The 23,330-nt window shown below is 40.6% G+C and overlaps 1 protein-coding gene across 2 annotated transcripts; it reads right to left on the reverse strand.

Annotated features, from left to right (window-relative positions):
• Positions 1-1,307: 1,307 nt before the first annotated feature.
• arvcfa (ARVCF delta catenin family member a) lies at positions 1,308-22,906 on the reverse strand. 2 transcript variants are annotated; one of them, XM_074690589.1, is made up of 16 exons: positions 22,436-22,906; positions 18,764-18,943; positions 15,362-15,978; positions 11,136-11,614; positions 10,858-11,041; positions 10,663-10,780; positions 9,046-9,214; positions 8,622-8,639; positions 8,401-8,472; positions 6,832-6,959; positions 5,261-5,411; positions 4,983-5,175; positions 4,578-4,689; positions 4,190-4,277; positions 2,370-2,446; positions 1,308-2,153 (listed from the first exon to the last, which is right to left on the reverse strand). In XM_074690589.1, the coding sequence occupies exons 1-16, from the start codon at positions 22,454-22,456 to the stop codon at positions 2,061-2,063; spliced, it is 2,700 nt and encodes an 899-aa protein (XP_074546690.1). In that variant the 5' UTR covers positions 22,457-22,906; the 3' UTR covers positions 1,308-2,060. The 2 variants fall into 2 exon arrangements, with proteins under 2 accessions (XP_074546690.1, XP_074546691.1); XM_074690590.1 differs by lacking the exon at positions 8,401-8,472 and having other exon boundaries at positions 22,436-22,905.
• Between the last annotated feature and the right edge of the window lie 424 nt (positions 22,907-23,330).

A 23,330-nucleotide genomic window follows, 5' to 3' on the forward strand; every position in this document is an offset into this window, starting at 1 on the left:
CATAATCACTCCTCAATGCCTCTGAATATATGAGGTTAGGAGTGAGTTAAGAGTCTGAAGGGGAAGAGGAAATTAACAGACCATATCTAAATTGTCTTGAATCAACGGCACTGACTGTTAAGGGAGAGAAAAACAAGCAGTAAAATAAAAATTTAAAAAGTACTAGAAAAAGACGAGAAGGGGGAAAAAAAAAAAAATGCAGCTCCTTGAGTAACCACTGAAGACATCCATGAAAAGCCAAGTAAATCCTTTTAAGCTCATATTAACCCTCTGATGCATGAATTATGAAAGTCTGTGTCAAGATTTTGTCCTTATGTTTTTTTTTATTCTTCCTAGGGCATGTAAATTAAGTTTAATTTCTTTCCAAATATTTGCTTTTGCCATAAAGCCGTTATAAAGACGTGTCCATTCTAAAGGACAACATGCACTCAACATAAAACAGTATGAACTTCACACAGAAATAAATTAAATAGTGGTTTGTTTGTTTGTTTGTTTGTTTGTATGTTTTTTTTCAGTAATTGTGTTTGTGTAAGTGTGTGTGTGTGCGCGCGCTCCCTCGCTTCCTTGGCTTTTCATGTATGCAGTGAAATAGAGGGGAGGTGGGCTTTGACATTTCAGGTAGGTGTGTGGAAAGGCAGGGAGCTCCCACAACAGAGTGATTCTCACAAATTTAACTTCTGCATGCAAATAAATTGAATTAAATTAATTTTTTTTGCCAAGAGTAGCCTGGACTAAAAAAGATTTTATAAATAGCCGTGCCCTGCTTCAACGCCACCGAGAGTTTGATTAAAAAATTTCTGTAGAAAAAAATTCTATTTGAGGAACTAATGCGAAAGTTTGTATCATCATGTTGATTTCATGCCTCATACACTGCAAAATAAAAAAAAAACAGATCATTTTTTACATTGAACAAAATCAAAGCTTTGGTTCAAACTTGATCTGGAGGAGAAGTGGTTAAAAAATTTTAATATCACATGTCATCATAAGACTTCCATCACAGCTGACAAATGCTAACTGGCACTCAGCCTGACATGACCCAGCGTCGTGGTTGTGTTTGTATCTGTGATTAAGCCACTTTAAAGTTCAAGACCATGGGGGACGTTTATCATTTTGTACCCTGTGTAGTGTTGTGGAAACCTCAGTCCCGGTTGTGAAGACATGATGTAACAGAAATTCTGAACATTTTCAGTCTGAACAGGACATGGAGAAAATTTAAAAGAGTAACACCAATAAGGAACAGCCCCCGGAGTATGATATTTTAGAATAAAATTCAGTCTATAACACAAAAAAGGTGATGCAAATCCAAATGAGAAATTATGCGCAGCGTTTATTTTCATTTGTCATTCAACATCGCAATGCAAAAAGGACCACTGCAAAGCAGAGTTGTATTTAATGTAGGATCACTTACTGGTATTAGCTAATACACATCCATAACCTTGAATTAATAACATGGGTATTACAATAAATATTACAATATAAATACCTTCATTTAGATTATTAACAGTCCTTTGTTACACATTTACAACTCCATTTTGCCTTTCGTGAAACAAATGGAATAGAGATGCTGATGACCTCACGGGTTTGTTTAGAATGATCTGATTTCCAAATAAGCTGGATGTCTTTATATCTCACACCCTCACCAAAAATATTTCTAAGATTTTTTTCATATCACCATCCACAGATGTGACATGTCATAAAGGCCTTAGTAACGTAAATTACCGCAAAAGTGTCTAACAGTAAAATTTTAATCTTTCATTTATTCTTTGGAGTCAGGATTTACGACAGTTTGCATATTTAGGCTTCTAGGTGTATGTAATCCTTCATGATCTTCTTCATACAGACTGAATATCATCCTAAATCCATAAAATCTATTTCAAATAACCTCCGTAATAAATAGATGTAAATGTTTGGCACATTATTTCCTGCAAGTAAAGGAAATGTTTTAAATTGGTTAACTTTCGCTGTCTGTACAAGAATGATCAAATGGCACAAATCTGTATTTCACCGATGGAAAGAGTCTTTACAGGATTAATCAGGCCTGACCGGCCGTGTTGTTGTGTTTACACCCAGGAGTCCAGTGGCGGAGGTTTGTTATCCATGAGGCCCACTGCAGGCCTGCCAGCTCTGATGAAGTGTTTTCTCTCACTTATCGCCTAGGTTGGGAAACATGCAAACAGCCGGCATCAGAGAATTTGCATGAAACGCATCAACATGCCGCAACAAAAACAGATCCGATGAAAGTAAATGGATTACATGAACTCAAACCATCTGCTTCATTCACACGCCAAACATAACAAACAAGTGACTTTCATCCAAGTGAATCAAACTTCATGTTTTGTCATGTTGTTTACATTGAAACTGTAGACTACCTGGAGAGTGTCTCTTTCCACAACAGGCGCTTTTCCATCCCCAACTCTGTCATTTGGCTCTAGGCTGGAGTAAACATCTGCAAGGGAAGAATATATGAATACTGCATTAGCCGTCAGCTAGGGAACCATCAGTGACCAGTTATCTGTAACAAACAGCCTGTTTTTAAATATTGAGATCATCTCAACACCCAATTTAAAAGTTTAGTGGAATGATTCATTCAAACAGATATGTCTAATGGCAGTCCTAAGGTCCATTTCCATACAGCCTCTAGCTTTCATTTTACAATGTATTAATATTATCACTAAAATTAATCATGCTGTGAATTATTTTTACGCTTACATTATGTGTCTAGTGCACAAAATAGTAAAGTCTCAAAAAACTACGTGGCCTCACAACATCCAAAGTTCAAAAACACACTACAGGACACAGAGCTAGAATAAAGTTATGAAACTGCGCAGTAATATGAATATTTAGGGGTAAAAAAAAATTGCAGGTCAAAATAGTCCTAACATTATGAAAAACAATCATCCAGATCCTGATGCTGCCATAAAAAATATCCTGACCTATTTTCTCCATAGCACCCCCTACTGGTGAACATTTTTCTTGAGCAGAGTTTACTCAAGTTTATGTAGCACATAACACGGCAGAAAACTGACCACTTATTATCCAGTATTAAGAGACTAATGAGGGGCACGTGAGGTTTGATTTCATATGTCTGTAATGATGACACAAGGGTGTTGCTAGCTAAAACTAATCAACAACAAGAAATGGTCAATTTTTTTGTTAATGTACAACCAAAATTATTTGTCACACAAGCTGTAAATCACAGTCTTAACATTATGAAATGGCTTCACAGTTCTGTCTTCTTTCAAAATTCCCTTTCCAGAGACAGTAGCATGGCTAAGAATGACACTAACAATTTAAATTTAACTATATTAGGGCTAAGTTAGCAAATACTTTACCACATTCAGGCCGACACATGGAATATTTGGCTCAACCCCATTTTCATCGTACTTTCAAATTAGAAACATTTAATGTTGCACTCAGAAACGTGGTTTGACAGCTATAAATATCTTTGGAAAACAAGAGGTACTCAGCTCTTCTAACTGAGTCCTGTACTGTCAGTGAGACACCCTTAGATCAACTACAGAGGCATTTTCTTATGTATATCAGAAACAGGAATTTTATTTGTTTAACTGAGTAATTTTTTTGTTATTTATTGAACTTTTGGGGGTACATTTAAGAATTAACAAGTCTTTATCAAGCCAAAGCTCTGAGACTTCAAACTGCAGACATGACTGAATGCACAAACATGGTGCCAGTTGCCTGTTTAACACAACCAAGCTTCCAAAACTTTCAATAATGCATTCAAAGTAATTGATACCAACCCCACTGACTTCTCATTTCACAGGGTGTTTGAGTTTTGTTCATAATTCATAAGGAAGCCCTCAGAGAAGTTTTAGTGGGAAGCCAGAGGTCGCTGTTGACGTGAAGGAGTCAGTGCCCTTTGGAATAGCGTTTAAATGAAATGTGACTGGTGATGCGTGAGCTTGCCCTGCCTCTGGGAAAACACAGTATGGGCTAATAAGCCAAGTCTGTGCACTGATAACCTTGGCAGTACATCGCTGGTTTCAGGCTATGTTCGGAAGAATATGGTCTGGGATTTAAAAATGCCCATCTCTCTGTCCCTGACATGACAAGGAGCTCTGTCTATTCAAAAGCAGAGTTTGTTCTCTGAGCTAGAGGACACTCTTCTCATTTGGATGATGGTTTAATATCATTTTGCTGACAGAAGGAATGTGTGCAATGATTTGCTGACCTTGATTTTTGTCCATGAGTGGCAAGGTGATGTCATCGCTGCCTTGCTTCCCGCTCTTGGATTTTTTAGTCACTCCTGTGGATGTTGGCTGTGAGGGACAGAAAGGATTTTGTTACTAGGTGACAACAACAAATCAAGCTTTCCTGCATTTTTAATTCTGATAGAAAGCTTAGATGACTTTGTTAGCCTTGGAAATTAACCTATATATTATTTTTCATGTTTTGGAGGGAACAGGATAAAGATACTGAATTCTTGGCTCAAATAATGCCTAAATTCAGTTACACCATGGAACTAAAGAATCTTTCCCTTCTTCTGTGACTCAGATCAGGGTTTCTCTCCTCATGCCACAACACATTAAAGACACATTACTGTTTTGTATATCTGGTACCTTAAAGTGGCTCTTGGTCCAGCCTGCCTTGTTCAGAGTGTTCCTCAGGTCCTTGTAGGCCCAGATTGTCTGGAGCACATGGGACGCTGCCTTGATCTCCCGTGCTGATTGGCTGACAACAAATCATAAGACATTGTTGGGAACAACAGAGTAGAGCTTGAGGACAATGCTGTCCTCATGATTAAAATCAATTTATGGCTGCCGTTGGATGTGACGTTTATAATATCAAGAGCTTTTGCTTCCAGCCTGTTAAAGATACAAACAAGCAGCTGCAGCAAGTAAGCCGTGGATCCTTTTAATACCCTGACGCTTGGCATTATGTCTTTATCTGTTTTGTTTTCTATTCTTTATCTTGGTGTGCACATGCAGAGATATTTTAAAGTTTAGCTGAAAGACATTAAGAACCTTGACTTGTTGATAGCCACCAGTTTTTGCACAGCGTGACCCTGTATGAGCGCCCGAGCGTTCTCTGGGCTATCTGTGATGATCTCATGGATGGTGTTCAGAATAGACACCACTGTATCTCCCTCGAGGTTCTTTGCTGGGTGCTGCTGCCCACATGGCAGATTACCAACAAGGTCTCTCAAGGCATAGCTTCCTAAGGTGACAGAAAGAAGACTTAACATGAAATTTAAAGTTAATGTACAGGTGTAGAGCCATAAAGAGGAGTTTTAAGCCAGAACCTATTAGATCTTTATTCCTCCTGTCCATTGCCAGGTTGCGTAGAGCAATAGCCACGGCTCGAACAACTTTGTCCACATCTGAGCGCAGCAGCTCCACCAGGATAGGAAGGCCTTTCTCTTTTCTCACAGTAGCTCGGATGTAGCTTGACCACTTCAAGAAGACACAGCAACAACACTCATGTAAGATTTTTCATTGTACAAGTACATGAATAAGACTCAAACTCTCCTCTCAACTGCTCCCACATGTGGGATGCCATCTCAAAATAAAAGCAAACTTGCAATCATCTTAAATTAAAGCAACATTTGAAACCGATGATATCTTCACAAAGCAACAAATTAGACATGTTTATGGGGACACAGCAGTAATAGTGATTTTTGATCATACACACTGGAGACTAGTCCATCTACAGTTATCAGTCCATCTGGGTTAAGACGAGCAATGCCAAATCTCTCTACCAGCAATCCATCCATTGATGCAGCCTCAGGAAAACAACACAGTCAACAAACAGTCATGTAGGCCAGCTTTGTAAAGGCATGTGGAACATACAGATGGACTAAATGGAATAGCCTGACCTGAAATTAAATGAATGGTTCTTTTTCTATCTATCGTGGACTCCCCTTAAAGCTTTTGAAATATGACTTGAAATAGTGAACCAGAGACTGTATGAAAACGTGCAGCACAACAGTTCCTCCGATGTGAAGCCGAAACTTTTTAGAGCCCCCTCTGGTAGCTTGCTGTAGTATGGGTTTCAAAAACCACCAATGTCTCTGTCGAAGCAATCTTCACAAGCCAGATTGATTTGCAGACCTGGCTTTAGCAATACGTAAGCATCCATCAGGTAAGTATTTGGGCTGAAAATGGGATGCTGTCCATTTCTATATCTCTTTAAGATACTCCAGAAAGTAAAAAACAGATAAGAAAAAAATGTAGATGTAGAAGGCAATCTTTTTTGTTTAGAGACATTGTTCTGAGATTTTCCTCAGTCCTCAGCAACCGTGCAACAGAAAACCAAAATAATCCAGTTACACTTTCAGCTCGTCCTTGGAGGGTTAGCTTTAAAAATGACTCTAAAATAGACTACTTAGCATACAAAACCAAGGTTGGCTTATCAATAAATGCAATGCTAATTGCTTGTATAATTAGTTAGAACCACATTGTTACAGAACTCAACTCCCTCTACAGATTCATAGCAACTGCAGTTGAAAATAGAGCCTGAATGGCCCACACTAAATTCCTTTTTACAAAATAAAGCTACATTTTCAAGGTTAAAATCCCCTGTTTTGGGGTTTGCAGCTGCTTTGAGCCAAAGAGATGAGAGTTACTGATTGTCAACTGTAGACAAATACTCAATCTGCTCGTTTGACGATGTAATAGGAGAACAGGACATGATTGCAGCTACCATGGCAACCTTACTTACTCTACATTCAGACACAATTCACTTTTAGTGCTCTGTTGAAGCATCTCGAAAACCATTTAGCCTCTGATATTACATGCCAGCAAAGTGTCCCTTGGTAGAAACATCAGTTTAACCCTTCACTGCCTTATAGAAAGTAACTCAACATGCACTCACAGCCCATTGTCCTGCAGCGAGGTTCTGCAGGGCTCCTGCAGCAGCTTCCAAAGTGTTGTGGTTGTGACTGCAGGTGAGGAGAGACAGGTAGAGCCTCACCACCTCCGGCTGGTACAGCAGCTCCAAGCCTTCAATAGAGAAGAAGAGGAAGTCAGAAACAATGGTAAAGCAGTGATTAGACTAAAGGCTTTAAAATGGTTTGTCTCCTGTGAAGGCAAATATGCTAACACTGTCCGGCTATTTCTTTCATCTAGATAAGTTAAAGTCAGTGGGTGGGATTTTATTAAAAAAACGATTACACAAAAATCTACACCTGGAAATTACAACTCTGTCAGACTCCTTTAGAGGGTTTTTGTTCCGAGCCAGTGAAAGCTGCTGGATAGCTGTGAGTAGTATAAAGCTGACCCTGGACGGTAACATGCTTGTCACTCTGATTTGCATTTGCCAGCTGGAGTGTGGGAGGCACAAGCTTAAATCTGATCTACAATTCAACAGCAGCCACATCCGTATACACATTACTCATCTGTACAGTACTAATACAGAATACAGTATTTACAAGCTTCAATTAAAGAGTAGAAGCCCTATCAAAAAGCAGTAAGGCTGCACAAAAAGTGTAAATTTTAATCGGACAAAGTGAAAAATATTATCAGTGACCACAGTTTCTGCTTGAACTCGAGCAATTTCAAGTGCCTGCCCGAGGAAATGTTCCTTCTATAGATTTTACCGGATAAAAATGTTATCAGGATTTCTGTTGGTGCATCATTTTGTTTTAGTAATGAAACTCTCTTCAAGTGGTGCAGGTGCTGATGTGTGGCTATGAATTTTAATGATTCTCTTTCAGGCCATGCCAACGTCATGCATACAAAGCAAATAACAGAAAGCAGCCACTGATGCTGGACTGTAATAAAGAGAAATGATGTATACTCTTCATTATCTACCCCTGTATTAAGCTTAAAGAGGGGCTATTAATCTTAAAGAGGGGATATTCTGCTTTCCAAAATTTTACATATACTTATAAAGCAATAATGCTGGACTTCCGCACTAAACATGCTGATTTTTAAACTCTACATATTCATATTTTATAGAGATCCATGAATCTGTAGTCTGCTCAAAATGGCCTGTTCTAAAAAAAAAAAAAAAGCACAAGATTTGCCCAAGCTCCTAAAAAAACTTTCTGAAATGATGAGGTTTTTTACATTTTGATTTCCAAACTGGTGACATTGGAGGGGTGGGCAGGCCTCAAAAACCAAGATCTCCCCATAGCATTGCTCTCGACAGGCCTCTAGAGAACTGGCCAATCAGAGGGAAGGGGGTTTGTGTAGCAGGGGGCCTTAAAGAGGCAGTAATTTATATAAAGTGTTTCAGATAGGGGCTGAAAACTAGGGATTTTTTGACCTGTAAATTATGTACAGCTACCAAGAAAGTATCAGGGAGACAAAATAAAGCCTAAAAATGCACAAAACCCCCTCTTTAATAGGTGCTATCATCATTTGTCATTATTCAAGGTCATGCTGCATTTAACTCTTAAGCCCTACATTTTTATGTGAAGTGGATATTACTTAAGTGTACCTTTATTCTGTTCGGTACGTTTTGGTAAATCCAATGTACCGTACTTTCTGTCCATAAATCCATTTTTCCAACCTGTACATCACAGATACAAACATGCACACAAACACATACACCAGTTTTCAATACATCAGTACACAGGCACATAATGTTAGCAAATTCAACATGGAATCAAATCACAGTAATACTGCCAGAGAAAAGATGATTTCAACCAGCAGACTGACCTTGATTGAACCACTCCTCTGTTGAGTTCAGTTCAAAGAGAAAAGAAGAAAATATATTAGATAGAGCAGCAAGATACAGCAGCTGTATGGGTTAAATCAATAAAATGTGACAAAAATCATCTAACTGATGTAAAAAGACAGCTTTTGAAATTTGGAGCTTCTACATGGATACAATTGCAAAATCATCATGCTAATGCCACAAAAAAGGGCCAAGAAATCTGAAACTATTGCTTGGAGCCAAGATGCTGTGAAAGCAAATGAAATTTTCAAACACAGAAAATGTTTTCTGACAGTTACTTTCACAAAGTTAATAGTTTCTGTTGAAAAAAAAAGCAACTGAAAAGCAAATAACAGGAGAAACTGCCACCAGTAACTGCCTCCATCATGATGACATTAAAGCCAGGATGCGTGATTGCGAGCTAACCTTTGGGTCTCTTCCCTCCAAAACAGTCTGACTCGGTCTTCTTCTTCGGGTGCCCCACTGACCTCATCAGATGATGGGAATGAGGCTCCTGGAGTCGTTCTGTTCCTGGTATTTCTTTGTGGACGTGATAGGACAGGTTTCGCAGGATGCAGACACAGTTCTCCACCGACTAGCAGGAGCAATAACGGGAGTTTCAGTCAAATATATTTGGAATGTTTGATTTTAACATTTTCCACACTGCGAAAAAATGCATTATTTCCTTGACTTAGGGTATTACCATCAATTGGTGCCACTGGTAAGCTCTAACTTTACTGAAAAGACTTCTTAACTTACAAGCAGTAATCGAATGCTCCTGTGAAGGTTGAGCGGCTGTTTTTTCTTTTTCCAACTAAAACTCGACTTAAAGCTATGGTGTACGATTTGGAAGCTTTGTACATCTTAATAACACCGTTTATAGGGCTGTTGTGGTCCTATGGTCCGATCTACACAATGTAACGACCAAAAAGAAAAAATCCATTCAGTATATCCGCTGCAAGCTGCATACTAGTTGGCCAATCCGAACCACGCATGGCATGGGTGGTTCAGATTGGTCCGTGAGTCCATCCAATCCCCTGTCTCCCTTGCTTCGCACCGTCATGCCCATGGTCTTACCTCGTCCTTCCCCACTACCCCTCTCACGTCAGCTAGCTGCTCAGCTACCGAAGCGTCATGGAGCCAGAGATGACCAAAACTAGGAAGCTGTTACTGTTACCCTCCACAGGTAAGGGAAGAAAACGAAAAAGTTTCAAGGAAAAGGCTGAAGCAAGGAAGAATAATGAGCGATACAGGCGCCAACAGAGACTGAATATTGGAGAAATGTACGACCGGTGGAAAAAGCTGCAGAGGGATTTGGGACTGAAGACAGCCGAGTTTCTGTTGAACCGGTAATGACTTTGTTTACCACAGTGGGAGATGTCAGCTGAATAACTCTGGTTAGTCTGTGCCTGTACTGGCTAATGACTGAACGCTGCTGGTCAGAACAGGTCGGCTCTGTCAATAGATTTTAGCATAAGTTAGCCACACATCTTTAGCATTGTAAACTGAGCTGGTGAAGACACGCGGAGAAAGGTAAAGTCTCACCCACAGTCGGCTCTGCTCTGATCAGCTGAAAGTGGCAACGCCAAACCTGTTTCGCCGGCTAATTTGTGGTTTTGATTGCACCGGTCCAATTGAAAAAGCTACCACTGTGTGTTACAAGGAGGATGACTGTCTTGTTTGTTACATTTTCTGCCGTCCGGCTTCTTGCTCTGTCAGAGGGGGTGTGTTGTTAGGAGGCGAAGAAGGGCGATATGAGCTGGGGAGCGGGATCTTGGAACACGGAGGGGAGGGGTGAGTGAGGCTGCGTTTTTCAAATGTGTCTCATCAACCAAACTGGGTTTCAGATCGTAGACCATAGCTTTAACTGATAGTCTAAAAGACTGTTTTGTGCATTTATTCTAAATATACCAAGGCACCAAAGTTGCAAAGTTGCTTGAACAACTAATAATGATTGAATTGATCCAATTTTCCAGGAAAACAACTCGTGTTTTTTGCTAGATAAAAGATACTTTTTTATTACTGTGTGGTGACTTCACTGACCTTATTGTCAGTGTCTTTGTTGACAATAGCCGACTGAAGAGCATGAACAAGTGCATCAACCAGCCCCTCACACTCCCTTAACCTTTGCCGAGCCTCTGCCCCGTCTGAGCTCACGTTCCTGCAGACACAACTTTGTGAGCAAAAGAGCCAGAACTCTCCACAGCTGCTTTAGTTGACAACACATTTCTTGGTTACCTCAGACACCCAGAGGTGTTCTTGAAGACCGTGGTCCACTCAGCATTCAGCAGCTTGGATGGGTCAGTTGTGTCTCTTCTCCACCCCGAGTGGGGGATAATGATCTCATCGGTGAGCGTTTGAAGCCCGTTGTTGATGACCACCATCTTCAGGGGCTCATGTGAGGAGAGATTCCACAGAGTCCCTGCAGGTTTGGTAAAAAAAAAAAAAAAAAAAGGAATAAAGTACAATGAAAAGTGGTTCATAAAGCAGAGTTAGAGTCCTGAATAAAGCCATACCTGTCACTAACTCTTTGACCTCCATGCTGCAAGACTTCCTCAGTAGCCTGACCAAAGCTTGGATGCCGTCACAGTTCTTTATGGCCATTTTGTTGTTGTGGTCTTTGCCGTATGATATATTGCGCAGAGCTCCACAGGCCTTACGGTGGACCTCAGCTTTGGGGTGATCCAGTAATTCCACCAAAATCGGCACCCCATTCAGCTGGCGAACCTCTTGCTTGATGCGGTCATTCTCATAACACAGGTGTTGCAGATAGGCTGCAGCGTTGGACTTGACCGGGTCCATCGGGTGGGTGAGCATTGAGATCACCTCATGCAGGTTGGGATCTCTCCAGCGTGGGTCTCTGCGGATGCTGTCCAGACTGACCATGCTGCTGCGTTTGTGAGGGAACTGCAGGGTCTGAGCGCGACACATTGCTTGGAAGAACGGGTTCAGGTTGCCCTCAAGCTGAGCCATGAAAGCATCATCATAGCCACCTCTGAGGAGACAGAGAGATTTTTTAGGCAGAGAAATACATTGACTTCCTTTTGCTGTTGAGCAGCAACGTGGACCTTCCATCCTTCCACAGCTGGTTCAAGGTACCTAGGCGACAGTGTCTGACCAAATACACAAAACAATTGAACACATGACAACTGAAAGGTGTGCTTAGCAACACAGCAGTACACCCAGGTTAAATTTAACATCCATTTACTAGTGAATGAACGTTGACTCAAAGTGTTGTGTTTCTCTACTTCCTCCTTCATTTCCTTTTCCTTCTGGTCTCAACCCCAAGCTAACTGTCTCATAGCTGCTTTACTTCCAGTCTGAATGCTAAGCAATAGCTCTCACAACTGTTAATGCTCAATGGACTGCCTCATTGGGCAATGGCCCCCAAACTTTTCAGTCCATAACCCCCAAAATAGCTGTGCCACAGGCTGGCAATTAGCCAATTGGCCATAGAAAAAAAAGGACCCCTGGGATAACGAGCTTATCTGATCAATAGAAAGTGAGACTACCTATTTACTCATATTGCAAATTCATCGCCACTGGTGCTGTTGTTACCCTGGCTTAGTCACCACTGGGGTCTTCAACAAAGAAATTAGGAAAACAGATCAAACATCTTCTGTATAAATGGTTCTATATCAAATTATAACTCTTTTTTGTTTATAGTTTAACAATAATGGATAAAATATCCACATCTATTGTTTTTGATTTTTGAAAACCTTCCATAACCACAAGGGGCTCCAACCCTCACTGTGGGAACCACTGTCCCAAGGTTTCCTGTACTGTTGGTATCAAAGCTATACTAACTGTCTTCTCTGTGTTCCTCTAAATGTCTAGCCTTTATGCTAAGCTAACTGCCTTCCCTCTGCGAGTAGTTCCCCCATACTTGAAAGTCTGTGAAGCTCATGTATATGTCTCCTTAGTTTTCCCTTTACTGCTACTATTGAAGTTAAGACTCCTTGATGTTTCATCATCCTTCAAGTCTCCTCCATAACCAATTGTCTCCTTTCTCTCCCCAATCATACCGCTCTAAATGCTCAGAATAATCATCTCTTTGCAGTTCTTTTGTACTCAACAGACAAATGTGAGCAGTGATCTCCTCAGCTTATGATCTCCAGAAATTTAGTGGTGTTATATCCCAATTTGTCAAACCATTCATTAAAATTTCCACAGGTTGAATGAAACCAGTTTAAGAGCTTTTGTCTGTCTAATAGACTGGGCTTCACTGAGTTTAACAGCCTAAGTGCGTAGCTTGTAGCTTTTCTAAACAGCTCTGTCACTTTATATGGGTAAAGGAAAAGCTTCTGGCAGGCAGTAACAGGTGAAACCTCCTTATTTATTGACTTTGCAGCAGGCTGCCTTTCCTGATTGATAACAGCTGCTACTTAACTGCTGTCCATCTGTCTTTCTATTGTCCGGGCCGATTCCCGGAAATGGAATGGAGTCTACTTGGTAGCAGTATGGCTGTACTTAAATAAATAATGTTAATGCTGAAGGTCCTCTGTGATGAGACAAGGAGAGTTTGTAGCCTTTTTTTAATGGCAGCATCATTACAGATTCAAAAACTCCTACTTTCTATGCAACTTCCATTAGTTCTCAGCCTGGTTCTGTGCCTCCAAGTCTCTGCAACCACCTTTACACATTATTCAGATTATACAAATCCAATTATTTAGAATATTTGGTCATATGGACAATTATGCAGGTCAGCTACACAGGAAAGCCAATCATCAGAGACCCCACAAAAACTTTTCACAACCTGTTTTATCTCCCACCTCTGAAAAGAGATACCAGACAACCAAACCTCACAAAAACAGACTGAGAAACATCTTCTTCTTCCTGTATGTTAAAACAATGCACCCTCAACTGAAACAACAATCTAATAAGACCATGTCAGTGGTATAATTTCTTTCAAACTTATTTTGTTTTTATTAATTTTTCCTATTCTAAAATTTTGTTCTTTTTTACAGTTTTTTTTTTTTTATTATTGGTTGTTTCATTTTTTCCCCCCATTACTGCTACTTTGAAGAGCTACGTAACTACTTCCCATTGTTTCTCTAAAATAATAAAGATTTTTCTATTCAAGGCATGGAAACCCAATTCAATGTAAGAATTTTATGATACATCTTTACATTCAAGCCTTAAATTAGTGTCTCACTTTTCTGTATTTAAAATCTTGATGTAGAGATGTATCATTAAATTCTTAAATTGAATTGGGTTAAAGCATCAGTAGCATGCACAATTTGATAATTTTCTGACATCTTTTAAAAGTAATTTAAGTAAGAAAATACTTGTTTAAGTATATGCCATACTGTCTAACCGGGTTACACTTGGACAGGGCTGTCCAGATTTCTTTTCAAAGAGGGAGCATGTGTAATGTTGTAGAAATGACCAAGGTTCATCATCTCTGTCATGTTTTTGAGCGGTCAATTAACATATGAAATACTCTATTTGTTAACCATTTATTTATGTGACTTCTCATCACTAAGTGTGGTCAAACATGCTTGTGTCATCGTTACAGATTTGTAAAGTCCAACCTTGCATGTCCCTCATTTGTCTCTTGATACCAGATAATAAGTGGTCAGTTTTTGCAGTGTTATGTGCTACGTAAACATCAGCAAACTCCGCTTCTTCTCAGGGAGAATGTTCACCATTAGGGGGTGATATGGGAAAAATGTATCAGGATTTTTTTAATGGCCAGATCAGGATCTGGATTATATTACTTTTTTTTTCATGATATTTTTATGAGTATTTTTTCCACAAATATTTCTTATCTTGCATTCTGAACTCTTTCCATGCATCAGTTTTCTTTTCTGCAAATTTCATTATGTAAGTCTTGTCTTATGTCCTCTAATGGGATTTTTAAACTCTCACATTTTTACATCATGATAGACATTCATTTAAAAATGTCAACCGTAAAATTGTAGAGTTTCTGTAGAATATACAGAGCTTTAGCTTTATACACGCAGCCTATGCGTAGTCCTAATGTAATTTATTAAGATGTTAGTAGAGAGAAATGGCACTGAAATGTCATTTAAGTTGTTTATATGTGGTTGGTGGAGCATTGTTGCATTATGGTAGCAGACATTAGTTAAAGCTACATTCAAAGTGAGTAACCAGCCTTCTGGGACAACAGTATTAAAAACAAAAAATTAATCTACTTAGCTGAATCCTGATTCGGCTGCTGATTAGCAATAGTGACGATGTCTTAAGGTTTGAACATAGGGTGAAAAGTCAGCTAAGCTTTGCACCTTTCTATACATATTAACACGTAAAGTTTCTCTTCTATCATAAAATCAAAGCTGCTGACTTGTTCTTTTATTCTTGCTATTTATATTTGTTTTCCAGTGTCTCTCCTAACCTTTGCTAAGGACAGGCTCATTATCAGGGACCATATTGATATTTCAGCGACACAGACTGAGGACCCTTTATCTTCCCCGTCTGCTTTCGAACCAAACTAAAAGTTCAGTAGGACAAAACAGATTGATTTCAAGTAAACAGACTTCATCCCAAATGTGACAGGGCAAGGTTATCTTACCGTAACTGTACCCAAGAGAATACATCTCAAAGCGCATTATTTTCTTCTTTTTTCCTTACCATGGCTTTTTGAAAGTCTATAAGGGGCTGAGCTGTATTTGACCCCACATCTGGGTATTATATAGAAACCACCAGAGTCCTTGAAATCCATTAAAGCAGCCTCTGTGATGCTAAAAATAAAACATGATCCATTGTAACATCCTCCTACCTGGTTCGCGATGGCTCCCTGAGGAGCTCCATGGTGGTAATTGGTCTGAACTGGTGGATTCCCCCAAGTGTTGGGTAACTGGCAGCTGGGTGGTCAGTCTTCATGTCGAGTGGATTTTCTCCCCGATCTCCAATGACATCCTCCTCTGACTGGCTGCTGAGTCCTGCAGGAGCGTAGCTGTCCCTGAGGAAGGGTAAGGTGTAGTGAGCCCCGGGCTGGTAGTTCTTGGTGGGCCAGTAGCTGTGGAGGGTGGTGCGTGACAGGCTCCCATACCCCGCGCATAAGTCACCGCTGATGCCTCTGTAGCTGTCAGGGAGGGTGTAAACTCTGCTCTGCCTGTCTGGGTTCACCGGCTGTGCCTCCCCAGGCTGCTGTACCACCTCAGGATGCGGGGTTGTAGTGATGCTGGTCGTTGTTGTCAGTGTTTCAGTCTTGGAGGGTTCAGCTGTTGCTTCCAGTGCTGGCTGCTCAGTGGGAGTGTTTTCCAGCACCTCTGGAGGGGATGTGAGCTCAGGTGTGTCTGATGTCTGGATGCTCTCCTGCAGTGTCTCTGGGGATTCCTGGGTCTCACTGGGAGCCTCTTGTTCAACGCCCTCTTGTTCCACAGCCTTTGACTCCTACAAAGATTGATGCACAACAGCTATTATCCCTACAAAAGCCTAATTAGTCTTTGTCTTTAAAATCCAATTTCTCTGAAAGGTCTCAGGTACCCTGTCCGATTAAATGCCGACAAATTGGTGCGTCTTCAGTCAGAGCAGGAACAATTTGGTCTTAATTTACTCAGAATGGACCAAAGTGTTACTGTCCCCAACAATGTGTGTTTATCCCTCATCAGAAGTGTATGGCCAACCCCTGCTAATTTCTCATAGTGATGATCAATCATCATCAATTCTGCTCTTTTCTGGCCTTCTGAGCCAAAAAAATAAAATAATGAATTCTTTTTTCCTGCCAAAAAGATAATGAAATCTCCTCGCTCAAAATGAGTTTAGATTGGAGTCTGATGAAACAACTTGAGGTCCAGCCACTGTTTAGAGGCAGAGTAAATTTGATTATACGGGTAAGTAAATTGATTTTGATTTCAGCTCTCCAGATCGTGAGCAGAACCTGTAATTTTATGCACATAAATACATAAATATGAGTAGGGCTGTCACAGCACCAAAATCTGAGACTTGATATAGAAGTAGTAAAAATCTGTTCAAAAGTATGACATCAAACTTGAATCTCCAAGGCACCCATAGTTAGGGACTGTAGTTTTTATGTCACCACACTGCAAACAGAGCAGGCTTAGAAAAAACACTGGAATGAAACCAACGTTTGACAAACTTCCTGTTTCACCTTTTTGTTTTCATCAACTTTGGATGATGAAAGTGTTCAGAAAGCACAGATTGTACCATTTTAGAGCAGGTTTCGTTTTAAAAGTGCTGAAATATTGAAACTTTGAAAATCTAACAACAGTCTGAATCCAGTGGTATAAAAATTTCATGGTGCCGTTGCTTCAGACTTGGTGATGTGGCCTCAGTGAACTGTAAAACCGAAGACACTTTTACCGGGGCTGTGATGGATGAACTTAGAGATTAGGTGCTTTAGGTGAGAAGATAGTCTTGTTACAAATATTTTGAAATTTTGACGATAGAAAAGTTGGTTATCACCAGAGGAAGGTTTCTCTTGAGTCACAGGAGTGACAGTTGGCTTTATAGTCTGACAGTAAAAAAACTAAATGAAACAGAAGAAATCATTAACCAAAGCTCCTGTGAGTTTTTTTGAGTTTGTTGTCATAGGAACTGAAATTAATACCAGTGTCTCTTTCTGATTAAATAATTCAAATGAGAGCATCAACAACAATTGGGAATATTAAAGATCAATAAAGGATAAGAGCCTTAACCATGAAAAATTAATGACATATGGCAAGATGTGCAAATATGTCCACAGGGGGCGTCAAAATGTGCAGAAACCAAAAGTTCCTCTTAGGAGCTCTGATGATAACATGTGAATAGATTAATATAACTGTATGCAACTCGGGGTTTTGCTCCTTTTTAAATGCTCTGTGAGCACGATCCACTTGGTGTTAATTGTAGTGCAGTGATACCTGGTCAACATTGGTATGGATAAAGACTCTGTTTCTCATAAGCACTATCAATGTAATGTATTTATGTCAGCAGTAACAGTGGTTACATAGAGCCTGTGTTTCAAATGTGACAACAAGCACACATTGTAAACTCAGTTTGTAATTTAGTAAGCAGACAATGTATTCTGTTTTACTTTCAGCTCAGTGCTCTGTGATGTGTCCGTGGCATCAGTGAATCCTAGTTATGTCCTATAAGTGCTCATCTACTGGCTGCTTTAGCTTGTGCTCTGTCACTCTCCTGTTTAGTTTTCATCTTCTCATCTATCCTTTTTCTTTTTGGCAGACTGGCTCTACTGTTTACTGTTACTACAGAATAAATAAAAGAAATGCTTCTTTTCAAGACAAAGGACAGATCTTGCTTCTTTCTGCTAAACTTTGCCAGCGGGTGCAGTGTAGTGGATTTTCGGACTACATCAGGGGTGGCCAACCAGTCAGAGACCAAGAGCCACAAAAATGGCCGTAGTACTACAAAAAGCCACATCACACACGTGGTCTTACAAATGCACTTCCTCTCACACATGAACAAAATTACATTAAAAGAAAATCAATACGTTTCCAAAGTTCAAAGCGAGATTTATTGTTTGTATGTATGTTTGAATTCTTGGAGCTGTGTCAAAGACAAATTTCTGTTTTTACTGCAGAAGAGACAAAGTTCCATCTTCATCTATCTATCTATCTATCTATCTATCTATCTATCTATCTATCTATCTATCTATCTATCTATCTATCTATCTATCTATCTATCTATCTAGATAGTTAGCTATGAGCACATGAGTAATGAGAGTACATGTAGAGAAAAGAAACTGAAACTTCAGTATCAATCTCAATCTGATCACCCAAGTTTTGATCAATACTGATCCCAAAGTTGGCATCAATATATTAATATTTTAGATTACTGCTTATACGAGTCGATCAAAGAGCCACACACTGAAAGGCAAAGAGCCACATGCGGCTCGCTAGCCACAGGTTGGCCACCCCTGGACTACATTTACAAATGGATTCCTGTTCTCGATGGCAATTGGGAGTATTGTAAATATAGATCATGAACAGGCAAATATATTAAAAGGAGACTATCTCAAGATGACTTATAAGGCCTCACAATGCCTGATGTTTTATTTACAAGTAGTAAAACTGTTGGTTGTTATTTTAAAGAAAGTTTTCTTAAGTGACTTTTAGACTTGGCCTGTACTTTTCACCAACAAATAGAAAACCGTGTCACAAACTTTAGGAAATCAGTAGGTGGTGATAGATTTTGTAACAAACATAGTGTAAGGAACCTCAGTGTCGGTCTGCTGCGGGGTGTCCGTCTCTGTCGAGCTCTCATTGGTGGAAGTCATGACGGAGGCGATTGAGGTGGGCGTGTCCAGTTCTTCATTGGTAGACGGGGTGTCAAGAGTCGCTTCTTTCCCCTCCTGGGACAAAGACAGAGGAGGAGGAAGACCCTCTGAGCTCTGCTCCTGAAACACACAAGTAGATGTGTTAGCTACGAGTGTCACAGTGAGTTGATCTTTCCAATCCCTGCAGCCAAAGCAGAATATTGTCCATTTGCTGATGCTGGAAAAACGATGAGCACAATGTCATTGGCTCAAAAGATGATCACACTGTTTAAGTCTTCTGTGGAAAATGTAAATGAATTCCGTTTCTGCTCTGTGCTGTTAATCGCCTTGTCTGACACCAACCCCAGTGGCAATGGTTACAAGAATTAGAAACAACTGTATAAAAGCCATAATCCTCTCACTCATGCTCTCTTTATCTTTTGTAGGTCATGGGGAGGCAACAGTTTTAATTTCTGTGCGTTTCATAACCGACTCAAAAAGTTGTCACAGGAGCTTTAAGTACATAATGTTTATTATACAGCAGCAGCCCACCAAGTAATCACAGCTGCCTTTGCGTGATAGAAGAGCAGCACTTAATGCTTAAAAAACAAGCCGTGTGTCAAGAGCTAGACTCATTTCAAACCCATAATTTGTGTAACTCGAAACTTTGAGATCAAGCTGAGAAATCCAGTTTTCCAACACAAGATAAATACACTGATGAAAAACGATGGAAGCTTTCTCTGTGTGTTTTCTTTTTTTAGTTAACTGTAATCTTATTGGGTGATCTGTCTATCGGAAAAAAACAGACACAAAGCGCTCCGGCAGAGATCTAATGCATGCAGTTTGAAAATAAAAAGAGATGTAATCTGACTCTTATTTAATAAAAAGTAGTAGATTGTCTCAAGTCTTACACATCATGAACTTTTTTTCTGGTGCGATTCATAATAAGAGTTTGTTTTTTTTCCTGACGTGTTACATTTAATGGATGCATGCGTTCATGCATGGTTTGTTAATGTGCACTGGAGTGGTCTGTCATTTATTTGAGATCATAGCACGCAATTTCTGAACTTTCAGGCTGAACTCCTGTCGCAATTTTGCTTCCGGCTTTTTTTTAGATGGGCAAAGTTGTCATCAAACTTTCTGTGCAATTATTCAAAATTTAGTGATGAAAAATGTCTTCCAGGAAGACTTCACGTGGTGTTACGAGGTTGATATCTGTGATGTGTTTTCATAGTTACCATCCTAATATGTGATGTACGTGCAGGCTTTGTTAGAAAACGCACAGAAACATTATCATGAGACACAAGCCGCCGCTTTTTGTCATAATATAGTGATGTGACAACTCCTGATTAACTCCCACAGCTGCTTTAATCTGCACTCCAGCTGTTATTTCCCCCAACATGTGGACGTTTCTCTAATTTCCTCTTGTTTTTTCAAGTGGAACTTAAATTATCTTTGTCTTTCTTACAAAATGTTTTTCATTAACCAGAGGGGATTAATTATTCAGCTTCTTGGTCTGGGAAAGAACTGGAGGCAGAATTTAACTGTAAACACATCTTCGGCTGATTTTTCTTACAGGATTTCTTGCGTCCACAACAATCTGCTCAACTACTCTAATCTTCTCCGTCAATATCTGCTTTTATTTCATTCAGCTTTTTACGTCTTAAAGGCCTCCTGATGGCTGCGTATAAATTTGCTGAAAGCCGGGACACATAATAACACAAAGAATTCATCCGAACATTAGAAGAAAGATAATTAGAGAGAAGGGATAAAAGCTTTTATTGTGTAAAAAACAGTTTTGCTGCATCATTTACGACCAGTTTTATTACTCAGTTTCTTATGTGCTCTCTGAATCAATTTAAAGGAAAATGAGACAGATGCATCTCACCTGGTATGTACAACTCACCAGCACAGACACAAATAAGATTTTAAATCCACCCAAACTCTCCTTTTTCTGTAGCTGCAGCATTAAACCGAACAAGTGCTGAGAACCCAACTCCCCTGCATTTAACCAGGCTGCAGTGAATGTGAAGAAAGCGCTTGATTCTCCTTTCAAACACCTCACCAAACCCTCATTTTCATTGTGCAAAATGTGTCAGAGGGGCTGGAAGATGAAAGGGGTCACTCAGGAGAAACCTGGCAGCTGGGGAGACGATCCTGGCTCAAACACCTCTGGGGGAGGTTGATTGGATACATTGTTAGGCGTCTTTTTAAACGAACGCCTTGAAAAAAAGAAAAGACAGACGGGGTCTTACTGTCCTCCACAGACAGCTTGATTAAGGACTTGGAGGATGATAATAGGCTGGACAGAGCGGCCTGCGCGCTGTCCCCTCGTCTGATTCTTGCTCCAGGGAAGGCCAGGCCTCTGTGAGTCAAGGCTCATTTAAATAACTCACTGCACCATCACTAAGTAAGCGTGCTCGCAGAGCCAAATAGGTCGAGATGATGATTCCGGATCTGACTTTGCTTTTTTAAAAACAGGAGGTAAAGGATATAGATGTTAGGTGCAGCCATGCAGGAGACAGAGTGACATGATTAGCATCTTGTTCCCCTCCACTTGCAGTATTGAGGCCAGCTTCAGCCAGGGTTTTATTTTGGGAGGCACTGAGTCCGATCTAGTGCTCACTGATTTCAGATTTGACCAGCTCCAGGGTACGAAAGGCACAAGTCGTGACTCAAACTTGTCTGAAATGCATTTCAAAGACAGGTAGGACAATCTGAAAAATGGGTGCTTTCGATCACAATTAAATCAAGACAAACTTGAGGGATACAAGCTCAAACTGGCAGTTTGACTCCATCAAAAAGTGGGTTGGAAGAGTTGGATGTCTGCTGGATAATAAAACATGACATCAGCCCACTGATGTCAGGAAACATCAGTTACAACTTTGTCACAACTCATCTGCCCCCCACTATCTGTTGAATCACTCATGCCCAGGCTGGTCAGTGTAAATTCACAGAACGTGTCACTATGCATTGTTATCCTTCATTCTTATTTAAGACTCGTTTCCTGCAGAGACACAATCGTCCATTATGCAACACATCTTGTTCAGCATAATTCAAGCAGGCTGGTCTATTTAGAGAACACAGTGATTGAACATGACAGCTCAAAACAAGAAAAGAATGGGTTTTCCCTTTGCAAAGTTTCTGGTAGGAGCCTCCTTTTTCTGCACTCCTCTGATCCTCAAATAGTTAAATGCTGCATGGTCAGATTTAATGTCTCTCTGGAACATCATGGCAATACACTTCCCAGAGTGTGTGCAGCATTCTCCCCCTGGAGGGACAACCTCTCCTTTTCATACAATCAAAGATTATCCTCTGGTTTATAAGCTTGTCTATACATTTGCACACATGCACGCCCATGCTGGTGCACACGCACACACTTGATGAGGATGTTAGCATCGTGCCCCCCACCCCCTTCCCCCCTGCACACAAGGAGACTGCACCGAACAGCAGCATTGAGAGGCGAGGAGGTGAAGCGATTGATCCCTCCTTCATTCATCATGACAGAGGCAGAATGCAAAAGCTGTGCAGGGTGTACAGTTCTCTGCAGAAAAAAAAACCTAATAGGCAAAAAAAGAGGGAGGGTACATTGCAAATAGAGCCATTCCAGCACACACACACACACACACTTACCTCTTTCACTTCAGCAGGCATTGCCAAACCTTTTCTGCTTCCCCACGGATGATGAGCAAGATGCTTCCCCCTGCGAGATGTCTTCTTCTTCTATGGAATTTATCCTTGACTCTTCCTCTTTTGAGCATGTGAGGCAGTTCAAACATGAGCAGCCATCCTTTCCCAGCGCTCACTAACACACGTCCGCTCTATCCCTCCCTCTCTGCTTCTCTCTTTCCCACTCTCTTTCTCACTCTCTTTCTCTCCCAAACACACACAAGACGCACCATGCACACATTTGCTCAACACAGACGTTCCCTCACACGTTCCAACGCGCACACACACTCTCTCACACACACACACACACTGGAAGGCAATAAACGGCGGGCTCCCTCTCTCTCATTACTGCACTCCTCCTCTGATGTGTGCTGCAGTTTAATGTGTGCGCTATTAGCAAGGTGCTGAATCAACTGTGTGATGCTGGAGCCTGTGAATGGCTTAGGTGAGTGCAGAGCCCCTGCAATCCCCTCTGCTTTGCCCATATTTTCTGGCAGCCTTGGTGCACACACATGCACACACACATATATACAAGCACACACACACAGATCATTCCCTGTGGGCGCACAGGCAGATGCAGCTGGAGCAGCACAAGTTGGGTCCTGTGTCCACCCATGTGCAGCATAATAAAGGGTGAGGAGGGGGAGTGGAGGTGGGGAGGGATGGGAATGTGCATAAAAAACTGTATGCAGCACAAAGCAGGATGACACACTATGGACTGAGCCAACTGCTTTTTACTCTGGAAACTGTGCCAAAAATCAAACAAATTTCCATCACTGCACAAGAATCTTCACCCAGCAACGGCTTGATTCATCCCTGTGATGTAGAGAATAAATCAAAAGAGGAATTATATATCCTG

The sequence above is a fragment of the Halichoeres trimaculatus genome, unplaced genomic scaffold (genome assembly GCF_033239565.1).
Source record: "Halichoeres trimaculatus isolate MK-OKI-2021-1 unplaced genomic scaffold, fHalTri1.1 fHalTri1_scaffold_16, whole genome shotgun sequence".
NCBI lineage: Eukaryota > Metazoa > Chordata > Actinopteri > Labriformes > Labridae > Halichoeres > Halichoeres trimaculatus.

Excerpts from the sequence above, each read along its gene's own strand:
- arvcfa (XM_074690589.1), bottom strand. The coding sequence starts at position 22,456 with ATGCCTGCTGAAGTGAAAGAG. Across the intron at positions 18,944-22,435 it reads TGCCTGCTGAAGTGAAAGAG|GAGCAGAGCTCAGAGGGTCT; the intron begins GTAAGTGTGTGT and ends TGTGTGTTTCAG. Across the intron at positions 5,176-5,260 it reads GAGGAATAAAGATCTAATAG|GAAGCTATGCCTTGAGAGAC; the intron begins GTTCTGGCTTAA and ends CTGTCACCTTAG.